At 39.1% G+C, this 12,454-nt stretch overlaps 1 protein-coding gene across 2 annotated transcripts in view; it reads left to right on the top strand.

Annotated features, from left to right (window-relative positions):
- The window catches only part of RpS16 (ribosomal protein S16), a 48,628-nt gene that overhangs the window by 14,333 nt on the left and 21,841 nt on the right, over nt 1–12,454 (top strand). For both annotated transcript variants that reach the window (XM_067142708.1, XM_067142709.1), the window contains exon 3: nt 7,619–7,750. In XM_067142708.1, coding sequence (XP_066998809.1) covers nt 7,619–7,750 — 132 coding nt within the window. The remainder of the gene's footprint in view (nt 1–7,618; nt 7,751–12,454) is intronic.

Raw genomic sequence — 12,454 nt, forward strand, 5'->3', positions numbered from 1 at the left:
AAAGGCGGAATTGTGATGGGTAATTTGTAGTTATTACGACTGAATCATAATAGTTGGCATCTCTGCATCTTGTGCAAACATGTTTCAGTATCTTCTTCGTTTCCTTGTGAAGCGCTTGGAATTTCTTGAGGCGTTCCTTCCTCTTACAAAACTTTTCTAAATAATGGAAGATGTCGACTAACAGTTCATCAGCTTTAACAGGCAAACTGCTTGCACCTTTCTCCGCAGCCAAGTTAATCAAATGGCATGGGCAACCCTGTACAAACACAATAACTGTGCTTCCCTTAAAAAAGCAGCAACTCCATTCTGCTTTCCAATCATGACTAGAGCATTGTCGGAACAGAACACTACGCAATTTTGAATTGATATTTTGTAACACTAACTTGAAATTACCAATATTATGTTCCGTTCAATCACCCACCAAGGCTGGGACAGACAACGCTGAGCTATCTTTTCCAGCTTTGCCACAAAACAGGTGACAATACAGTAAAGCTTAGTGTTACTATTATTGCTCCAATCCTTAGCTAAAGAAAATGGTTCACATTGCATGTAACCAACGAGTTCACTTCTTGAATCCGTAGTCATTTCTTACAAAATGTGTGTGGGTTTTGTACAACCACAACCATATTTTCAATTTTAATATGTCCCATTTGTTCCGCTATGAACTGAGAGTTCCACCCATTCATATCACCATGCACAGTGTCTACTTACAACTCCAGAAGAATTCTAAAACTTCATATTCAGTCTGCACAGTTCCAACAATCAACCCTGCAGCCATATCAACATAGCTTTGTTACCTGATACACCAAGTATCAAATTTTCTGCTTAAGCTGATACAGTATATAATGAACTCCTCACAAATTCTTTTAGAGAGTATCATCTACACATATGTTACTCAAACACTTGTACATACTAGTATACTTTTATTACATGTGTCATGTTATATTGGTTCAGTCCTAGTACCATAGCACTCACTCCACAACCACGACTGGAGCCAGCACATATAATGAAGCTGCTAGTAGCAAAACAACATAGTCACGAGGGTCTGCAGTGTGTTGTAGCAGTCTCCTGAGATGCTTGTTGTTTAGTTCTACCACGTAAATTGTACTTCATTTAAATTATTGGTATGGTTTACAGTCATACAAATCTGAAACTTTTTTTATGTAATAGCACAAGTTAAGGCAAATTTTGTGCTAAATATGTGACGTCACATGCAGAGTTGTAACACAGTCTGTGGTTATAAAATGGCGCCATCTTGACTTGCATGCTCAGTTGGAGATCAGCTGCCGTTGTGAATGAAAGGTGAATCGGAGAGTAAAGAATACCAGGGAGATGCCGTGGAGCTCTGAGAGTGAAGTTCTTGGCTGAGAGTATTTAACATATGATTATGTTTAATTGACAGATAAAAGAGGTGGTTTACCTGTTGCTAAAAAAAAAAAAAAAAAATAGGCTGCAGCTTGGAGTTGGGAAATAATTAGGGGTGAGTGGTATGGAAAGATATTCATCAAAGATAGGGTGAAAAATTGGATGATGTGGTGGTGGATGGGTGGATAGGAGTCTTTCTTTGATGTGGTGTGGTCTATTGTTCTGATGGGGGCTATGAGGTCAGGGCAGTCTGGTGGTGGGGTTGGGCAAACCTTACACTGACTTAAGTTGTATGATGTAACCCACAAATGTGGCACTGTGGAGGCGCTTGCTTGTTGCGGCATTGCAAAATGTAGTGAGGCTGATTGCAGTGTCCTCAGTTTGGTTTCTCTGCTAGACATTGGGTAGTGTCATGATTGTTGTACTGTAAGCTGTGCCCACAGCACAGGGGCTGCAGGTGAGGAATACACAAAGGTTCTACTCTATGATGTTACCGAATTATGTGTACACTATGTTCGAGTAGTCAAGATCAGCATTGAGCGGTGGAAAAACACCATGTTTGAGTAGTCTGTGTCAGGTCAGCGGTGAGCGGTAGGAGACTCGTCATGAATGTCGGTCCAATAGCGTTTTTTTTTTTAAATATAAAATGGCCTTCCGAACTGAATTACCATCCGTTTTTAGTTTGAGTTTAGATTCTTCTGAGATGACCGGTTCTACGCCCTTTAATCACGCAGCTGAAAAGGTAGCTGCGAGGGGGTGGAAGATTGAAGACAGACTGTGGCAGGTGCTGAAAAGATACAGATGAACAAAGTTCCGCTGAGCCTATGATGTTTAAGACCTTGTTTGCAGTTTCTTTTCCGTTGACCTTGATGAATCCCTTTGTCCGTGGGGCGAATGTCGACAACTTCTTTCCTGATATTGAATTGTCGTATGTACGCCAGTCTACACATAATCTAACTCTTGTAAAACCTTCAACTATTATTGCTAATATAAGTACAACTGTTGAGTCATCAGTCCATAGACTGGTTTGATACGGCTATACACTGTAAATAACCTCAAATACGTATTGTGCATACGTCTAACCTCAAAATCCGTGTAGTTGGAAACTGTAGAAAACACTAATATTCAAATATTGGGTATAATCCACTATCATTGATACATATGGAGGTTTCTGGAAACTTCCAGTAATTATTTATTGTCCAGATACATGTAGAACCATTAGGAATGTTATGGACTTGTTCGTATGTACGGTAGTCGAACATTCGAGTTTGATCTACTCCAATCGAGAGGCCGGTCGTTCGGTTGTCCATGTATGTTTGTTCAAGTCGGCCGTGGTTTGTTTGAGTTTCGTTTAGGGTGTTCAGAGTGTTGCAAGAACGTTTCCAGAAGTAGATATTTCTAGACGGTTGTCCAACAGTATACGTACATAGACACAGTCAGTGTTAGACTCCGTGGTGAAGGAAGTAAAGGGGCCCGTAGACGTTGCGCAATAAAATTGGTAGTGTGTTTAATATTGAAGGGTTGTGCAATATATTCTACGAAATCAAGAAAGTTTGAAATATGTTGCGCAAATCGCAAAATACTGTGCTGTGTGTTGGCAATATTGTGCAATATCCCGCCCTCCCGCCAGTTGGTATCAACAAGCGTTGGAGAAGGTATCGTGATGGCAGGCAAAAAGGAGGAGAAAAAGTTTATTTTAGAGTTTATCGAAGTGTACCATGGCCTTCCGGCTCTGTGGGACGTCAAGAGCAAAGCGAGGAGTTCCTCATACAATTCACCATTCATGCGCAGAAAGTTTCGAAAATCATTTGGTTCCCATTTTCTCAGTTCATTGAGTAAATTTTCATGAGTGTACTTTTCTCTTTCTAGAAACCACTGTTTGGCCCTTGTGCTTTTCCGTTTCTGCTTCTTTTTGGCACGTACGCCCACGACGATTAAAACGCAGCAAAGATCAGTGTGACTCAATATAATCACCAAATAAAATACCGGCATGGACTGACTACTATATATTGCAACGCATATTGTATGTCATGACCGCTGTGCACATTACATTGCACAACTATCAATATTGTCTCCACACGATTATTTATTGTACAAACTCTATTTTTGTGCAATAATATTGTACATCTATAGGCAGCTAACAATATATTGTACAACCCATTTTGCGCAATAATACTGCACGTCTATGGGCCCCTTAAGGAAGGAAGCAAGTCAGTCAGCGAGGCAGTGCCATGAGAGAATGTAGAGTGTGGGTTAGAGTGAGTTATCTGTATTTCTCAGAATCGACTTGAGAGAGTAGGCAGTCTTGCATTGTGATAACAAAGTGACTACCCAGTGTACGGTCTTTAATTTCAGAACGTACACCTGTACTCGTAGAAGAACACGGAAATTTTCAGGTTTCAATTCTATTCACTTCCCAAGATACTAAAATACAAATCAACTGTCTTCAGTGAAAGCAATAAACTACTTTGGACAGAAGAGGATATAAGCACTGACTCTTTGAATTTTTATTTTTAATTATACAGAAGTGCCAGGGTGTTCCTATACTAGGACTCAACTTTAAGGAGATGCATACCTGTCAACCCTTCCGATTTACTCGGAAACTTTCCGTTTTTTAACTCGTCTTCCGATTTATTTTTAATTCCTATTTTTGAATATAACCTCCAGTACGGTCAATACACTTCCCCTAGGATAAATTCTTATGTGCTTTATAATTTACCCAACCTCATTTTCAACTGTACTTATTGATGCTTTATTTCGCGAGTGCATTGTCCGTCGCTTACGTGTGTCGTGTTTCCTGCTCGCTACAGCAGCATGTGTGCTTTATGGTTAGGAATACGGGATGGCACTCGTCCTACTAGCAAGAGAGGCTAGAAAAACCTAGCGCGCGCTCGCGACTCACTTAATCGGGGCGAAGAATGAGTTTCTCATTATGTGGTTCGCGCGCTATCAACATCGTTTCTGTGCGTAATTTCTTTGGAGTTGTAGGCCACATGTTTTTTCTAGCGTTTCTGTGCTTTTGCCCGTGTCAAAGTCGTATGTTAATGTATGAGACATACCGATCTGTTTTGTATGTGGTAGCTTCTCGTATTTCAGTGCCTTTTTGTTCATTCCTAGTTCATAAATTTAATGAGTTGAATGTATTTTAGGAAGTTGTGTCGGTAACTGTTTCTGGTATTTTCTCTTCACATTATGGCCAAAAATCATAACACACGTTATCTCCAAGTGTTTAGAGATACCGGTACCTAAAAAATTACATTTCCGTTCAATTTACAGTCTAATAAATACGTGTTTTGTTGCGTGTGTCGGTGTGATATAAATACAGTGGAACCACCATATCTCGGATCAACTCGGGAGATAAATTTTGTTTCCAGTTATCGAAATTTCGAGATAGATAATACCGTATTTTAGCACGTATAGCACATAATTGAATCATATGTACCTACGGGCTTTTACTGAATACATTATTCTTAACAGTACTTTAAAATATGCAAAGGAACTCTTATTTTACGGCATCACTTTATAAGTTATTATAGTAACTTTTTAGAAGACAGGATACAGAAGTGAAACAAGAAATATAGCTCCGTTAACATCTTTGAAAAAAAACTGTCCTTCTATTTGTTGCGGTCACGTTGAAACTTCTCGTCAATACCATGCAGCAGAGTTTCATAAATAGTGCTGGTCATCCGCGACTTCTGGGCTTGTTTTCTTACGTAACGTTAATTGATACCCGAGAAACAGTTGGGTTTTTCCGATCACTAGAAGTTAGAGTTTTTAGATTCCCATCATCTTAGTTCCCAGCTTCACTGTACCCCTTTCTTGTTAACTATTCCTCACAAACCATAATGCCATATTGCACAGTTCATGTTGCACAAAATTCGAGTTACGTATTTTTTGCTTCAGTGGAGGAAATTTTTGCTTCGAGAAATTCGTGTAACCGAATTTCGAGTAATAGAGAAATAAATACACGTGAATAATATGACAAACGGCCGGAAAGTTTAAGTTATTTCGAGATACCCCTGAAAATTCGAGTAATGGAGGTTCGAGGTTCGACTGTATTATTATTCATATTGTACCGGTTACGACCTGTACATGCCGTATTTTTTGAATATTAATTGTATTCCATCATCACGCAAGGCGTTCTGAGCAAACTTGGTTTGTTTACGTTCGGAGGAGCGAGCAGGCGAGTCAGCGACAGCTGTGTGTGTGTGTGTGTGTGTGTGTGTGTGTGACGTAGCTGCAGGGACAGGATAGACTACCCGCCTGACGCCATGTGTAGCCTGCATGGCCTGGTATGTTCTGGATATGAACGTCACGCCTTCGCGAACATTCGATGTGGAAAAATTTTCAAACTTATGTAATATTAATCGCAGCGACTTGAGCGATACGTCATTTTGAAGAGGATAATATAAACGTCTCAGATTGTGGATATCGAGAAAATCCGTCGAGGGATGCATGAGATAATCAGCCTCAAAGAGATCACGTTATATGATGACGTAGGAGCCCCGAACTGAATATAAGCTGAGATCACTAGACCCGATCACATAGTTATAGCTGGTTGTCCAGCCTGACTCTCCATGCTTCAGTGTTCGTCGAAGTGCTGACAGAAGTTATCTTCGAATATTCGAAGTCTTATTGTGGGACTTAAACTCTGACAGTCGTGTTGAACTTATAAATTGTGCGCGTGTGAACTCTAATGTATTAGTCTTTATAATGGACATTGAGTCTATCAAGCTGAACTTATAATCTGTGCGCGTATTGGAACTCTGATTAAGTCATGTATTGGTCTTAGGTGACAACAGTTGAGTTTAACTTATATTCTGTGCGCTTGTAGAAACTTCTCGATATAACTTACTTTCGTGTAGAACTGAGTTTATGTACTTTTCCTTGTAACCATTTTTTAATTTTTAGTTTAAGATTTTAAATGTAATGGTCAATTCACACTAACTGTATGCCTTTTATCCTGTCCTTTTTTCACGTAGACCGTGGTGCAAGATATGTGATGAAATCCAAGAATTAAAATCTTCCTATTTTTGATTTCTAAACGTTGGCAACTATGGAGATGGGTTTTGAACTCCTTTCAGTGTCGTGCAGGAATTTTGGTAGACGTCCTAAATTTAATGACCACCTACGCAAAGTTTAAATACTATGGAGGTGGTGTGTATACTGAGTTTTGGTGAAATGATGTTCATTCTCGCATTTGTTATGACCGAGAAGAGGACAAAGTTCTTGGACCCCAGACAGGTACAGGTTGTGATGGTTCGTGGACTTTGCGCAGCCTGGAAATAGCCTGTATTTTCATGATTTTGATACTCCAATGACTTTTTCTATTGGGAAGAAAATTATTGTTGAAGTACAGGCGTTAGGATTCCTACTTGGTGGGCTTAGTCTGAGACTTGAGTGGGAAGAACACAAAAGTATGGAAAGATCTTGGAGTAGACTATAAAAACACTTGTTTTAGTAATCCAGATGGCAGTAAATGTATTTGGGTGTTTTGTGACAGGAGCATGACAGAAGATTCAATTTTCTGCTATATCTCTAAACGGTCTATGCTTTATTTGCAAGCATAAATTGTAAATTACGTTCCTCTTACAATTTAGTACCATTTTTGAATGCACAGCAATAGACAAGTTGGCTCCCTATGTAGATCAGTGGTAGTGTCAGCCTCCAGGTCCCATGATCATAAGTTCAAACCTGGCAGAGGTAGTTAGATTTTTGAAGGGCAAGAATATTTCCATTTGGAACAAGGCCAGAGCATGCCAGCACATCTAATGACTTCATATACTTGCGGGACTTGCCTGGGTAGTAAGGTGTTTTGGGTGGGGAGAAACTATTAAGACATTCCATGTTTGATGTTGACATGTAAAAGATCTCTGGTGATACATTTGGTGTTCATCTGACAATAATTAAAATTCAGCCATAGATTGCCAAGGAGATTAGTGTTCTGCCATTTGGTAGACTGTAATATATGAAAAGTTGTGTAGGAATCAAGTATTATAGATGTGTTTCCATTTCTGTTTTTGATGGTTTTGGAAATTTGTCCATATTTTGAGTAAAAATGAACAAATCTTCAGTGGAGTTTGGAGGAAACTCAAAAACTTTAGTGCTACTTATATTAAGATTTAATTGCACAAATTTTATGAAAATATGGTCAGCAATGAGGGAAAAAAAATTACTATTGATATACAGTCCACTTGCTGATATGTTTGTAAGTAGTTTGTAGAATATTGTCTGAAGTTTTTTCTTTTTCCAGAAAAGTGCTACAGCTGTTGCCTATTGCAAGCGCGGTAATGGTACACTGAGAGTCAATGGAAGGCCTTTGGAGATGGTAGAACCTAGAGTTCTACAGTACAAACTACAAGAGCCTGTTCTTCTCCTGGGAAAGGTATTCAATCACATCTTTCACTTCATTCTGTTCTGTTGCTTGTTTGATTAAACTGATCTGTAATGCTTTGTCTGTAGTAGAATTAAACCAAAGGAAAGTGACACGATTTGTTCCTGGTATTTTCTGACAATAGAGCATTTTGCAAAAATGCTGCAAGGTTTTGGCTAGGAAGATTTGGGAGTAAGGAGACAAGATGCTCAACTAACTAGTATGTTCTGAGCTGTCAGGTAAGAAACGGTAAGGAATGTCAGCAGTAGACTAAAAAGTAGGAAAGATCATAATATGAAGGTGGTGTAATTCAAGAGGACAGATTGGGGCAAATACTCGTTTATAAAATGAGAAATGAGTTGGAATAATTTATGAAGGGTATTGTTTGGAAACTTTTAAGAAAGGGCTAGGTAAACAATTGATAGGGAATCTGCCACCTGGGTGATGGCCTTAATTGCAAATCATTGGTGATTGATAGAACCTTGAAAAATATATTGTGTGATGCTCTGAATAACCTCTTCTGTATTTCATAGTCTTACGTCTCTTGGAAATGAAGTTCAGATTCGTATTGAAACTCGATATATCGTATCACTCTGCTAGCTAAATTTTTGGTTACATTGTGCATTCCTATCTACGGTCACTGTAAAATTTGTCACAAATGGAACATAATTGCTTTTACTTAAATGAAGTGAAAATCTGCGGTAAATTAAGAAATACTGTCATTAGAGAAATATGAATACATACTTAAAGCCTGTAGACAGGACTCCTTTATGTCGTATTCCGCTGCTGGTGCCGTTTTTTGTTAATTTCTTGAGGTCCAGGGCAAGCATCGAGGAATGGGAGTGCTTTATCTGTGGATTCTCATTATCTTTGTCCATATGACTGGAGCGGTCAGTTGAAACAGCAAAATGGAGGTCAACAGCATTCACGATGTTGTTTCGTTCTTCAATGAGACAAATGACCATGTTATAGTGATGTGGCTGAAACTCTACAGAAAAACAACTAAGGACGCATTCAACAACTTGGTGCTGCACATTGCAGAGAAATATCATAAGTACCACAAAAATGATTTTTGTTGAAAGAAAAATAGCATGATCCCTGGACCAATAAATATTTTTTATTTTTGTTTGTACGAAAATAGCATGATCTCTGGACCAATAAATCTAATCCACAGAATTCCTTACGTACATTGGCCATAGCTTTTTGTTGCCTATTAAATCTTGCATATCGCGATACAATTCAGGAAATGTCATTGACAACTGAAGCAACGAAACGAAAGCTAAGAACAGACATAACATACAAAATTGTTGAAAAGACATACGTGTTACTGTGAGCGTAGCACCAAAAGTACTTGTAAAGTAGGTATACAAAATATTCTCCAAAAATATTTCTTAATTTACTGCAGATTTTAGACTTAAACTGTGTAAAAGCTATTATGTTCCATTTGTGACAAATTTTACAGTGATATTTCGTAGATAGGAATGCGCAACGTAACTAAATTTTCTTTAGTTACTGAACTTTTGAGATGGAGAATTTCCATCTGGGAATTAGATATTTCACTTTTTCTCTATGCTTTACGCCTGCAGGACTGAGCAGACACCGAATGATTGGTTGAAGTGGCGCTGGAAGTTTTCCTGGTACTGATGTAATGTAGGGTTATGGCCTGTGGAGCATTAGCACACTTTTACCTCTTGTCTCAGCTGCCTATGGTCAGCACACCAGGGAGGTCGGCCAACATTTGGGAACAGTGACACGCAAATGCTGTACTGCTCAGTTAATGTTCAAATTTTGAGTTACAGTTTTTCTTTTTCTAGGAAGTAAACTTCTGCTTTGAGTAATAAAAAAAATTGTGTGATCTAATTTTGGGCAATACAGAAATACAGTAAAACCTCGTTAATTCGAAGTCGTTGGGACTCAAATCGGACTTTGAATTACGTGATTTTGAATTAACCGTCAATTCGCAATTCAGAAGTACCAACCCTCGCTGCTTTACAAAATATTCTAAGGCCCGTTACTGCATGGCCTTGTATTTACACAGAAAGTGCCTGATGTCCTTAAAATTGAACTTTCCTATGACTATCCTTGTACGATTTCCCGCCATGGCACTTCTCTTGTACTTCAGAAATGTAAACACTTGCCGTGCCACAAAGTATTCTAAGACTCATTAATACATGCAATCACCTCGATTCACGGTTTAAACCTTTCAAATGCCATGGGAAAAAACTATTTCCAACATGTATCCAACAAGGTGCATTTACAATGTTCAAATAATGCACTTGGGTAAATAACTTACAAACATAACCTCACATAACGAAAGAAAAATATCACACAATTCAAAGATGAGGATAAATTATGCTGGTTCCCTTGTGCTAATGCATTATTTTTTGGATTTCTGTACTGTTTGCATTTTCAGATGCTTTGTACTGGCATGGAGAATGCCTGACGCCCATAACATTGTGGCTTATCGATCTTTCCTATGACGAGGGGATAAAGTTTCTCGCTTCCATGTGCATTGCAACGCACTACACTGACCGCAATCCCTCACACTTGTACGATTCGCCGGCTGGCACTTTCTCCTTTAAAACCATATGATCGTTTGGGCTCGCATTAAAATAAAGCAATGCAGTTTCATCGGCAATGACAATATTGTTCGGTGCCTACGAATTTATTATATGAGCCACGTTTTTTTTTTTTTCGTCAACTGTCAGCATTGCCAGTGTTCGCGGATTCTGTTTTCCCACACACTGCCCGTTGCGTGATATTACGGCGTTCCTTAAAAGTTTGAATACAAAAGAATTCTGATTTCATTCTACTTTAGTAATCATGAAGCGCACTCTAGGTCCACCGAAGTGAGTGTAAATGCAGAAAGCTACGGTATCACTCCACGTTCCGGAACACGCGTTCTATTATGACGCGGATAAATTTCGAGTTGAAATTACTTTGCAACATACTACTGTTTTAAAATGTAAAGGCAGTTTCGAATTAAAAGTCTAAATTTCGGTAATGGGGCCGACATTGTACTTCGAATTACTAATTATCCGTATTTCAAATTAAACAATTTAAATAACATGCAAAACTGTATCGCATGTTTCCGGGAACGAGACCTTCTTCGAATTAGGCAGGATTTTGACTTTGAATTTCGAATTATCGAGGTTCTACTGAGGAATTAGTTATGGTGGGTTTAGATAACAAGGTTCGACTCTATGTCGATTTTGTATCAGCCGGAGGCTCTGCCAGTGTGTGAGCTGTTAAACGGCTTGGGAGACCTATTGGGAGTGCTGGTAGAGTTTAATAGAGCCTCAAGTATATTAGCTAAAGATATATCCTTGGATTAGTTACTTTTAAACTCCCATACTGCCATTGTTATCGTGTTGTGTATTTCATATTGACCAAAAATATCTTAACCTAAAAGAAGCCTTTGAACATGCTTATTGGGCGCTAATTTGAGTGTTCCTTCATGTTCCGTGCAGCTTTATGCTGGCTGTAACTACACACAGTACGCCCGGTAAAGGCACATTCATGTTGATGCGGAGCATGTCATGTTGCCTCACAAAGTTCTCTCTACCGCACAGTTACAGTGCCGTATCCTGGCACACTGTTCGGAAACAATCCATTCAAGCTCCTAATGTTTCAGAACAACTAACTTACGGTCTGCTCAACCCTACTGTGTAATCTTTGGCTAAATACTTAAGAAAGTTACTTCAGGTACTTGTAGGGCGTACTGAATCATACATTACGGACTGTATTTTGTCAGTAAGTTGTCTACCATAACCTGTCAACCTAATGCGCTTCTGGTGAGTTTCGATGTGGAGTCTTTGTTCACTAAAGTACCGACTCCGTTATGTCTCGTTGAGCTGCTGTTCTGAGAACACGCTGTTTCAGCACTGCATGACTTCCAGCTATTTCTTGTGGGGTGGGCAATTTTGTGAACAGACGGATTGGGTGACTATGGAAAGTCCATTTTCTCCAGTAGTGCCCAATTTTTTTTTGGGTTCATTTTTGAGGAGGCTACTGCTTCAGTGTCTGTCAAACCTATGATTTGGTGGAGGTATGTTGACACATTTGTGGTATGGACAGAAGGTCCTGGGAAATTTGTTTCTAAACCACCTATAACGGCAACATCCCTCAATTAAATTCATTCTGGAGATGGTCGGCCGGATGCCTTATCTTGGTTTTATGAAATTTCTTTCCATTCTTCATCTGTCCTCTTCTATCCTGGATGTCTTTCGTAGCACTTCATTATTTTGTTTTCTATTTATTTCTTATATCACATTTGTCTGACCTAACTGTTACGTCTCACGCACACGTGGTGTGATGGAACATCTTAATTGGAGCTTAATAGTGTAGTCGGCTCCCATTTGGAATGCTAGTGCTTGCATACGTGCTATCTGGCGATGAATAAGCGTACCGCAGCGACAAACTAAAATTCTTAAATTCAAACCCTCATTATGGTAGTTGTCCTTTCGAACAATATTTTCTTGGAAGTCTCAGAGTAAAGGTTGTGCGAAACCAAGAGTTTCATCTTGTTTTCTTGACACTGCATAAGTCCAAAAGCTTATATCATGTCTACAACTATGGGCAGTGAAAGCATCAATGTTAACGTGTGTTGTGTGGTTGGCACGATGGTCGGTGAGGCAGTACTAGAGGTCAAATCCTCTCGGTCATTATTCTTGGCTTTCTAGACCGGTATTGCTAGTTTCTGACCTAGCATAGCAA

The sequence above is a fragment of the Anabrus simplex genome, chromosome 3 (assembly GCF_040414725.1).
Source record: "Anabrus simplex isolate iqAnaSimp1 chromosome 3, ASM4041472v1, whole genome shotgun sequence".
NCBI lineage: Eukaryota > Metazoa > Arthropoda > Insecta > Orthoptera > Tettigoniidae > Anabrus > Anabrus simplex.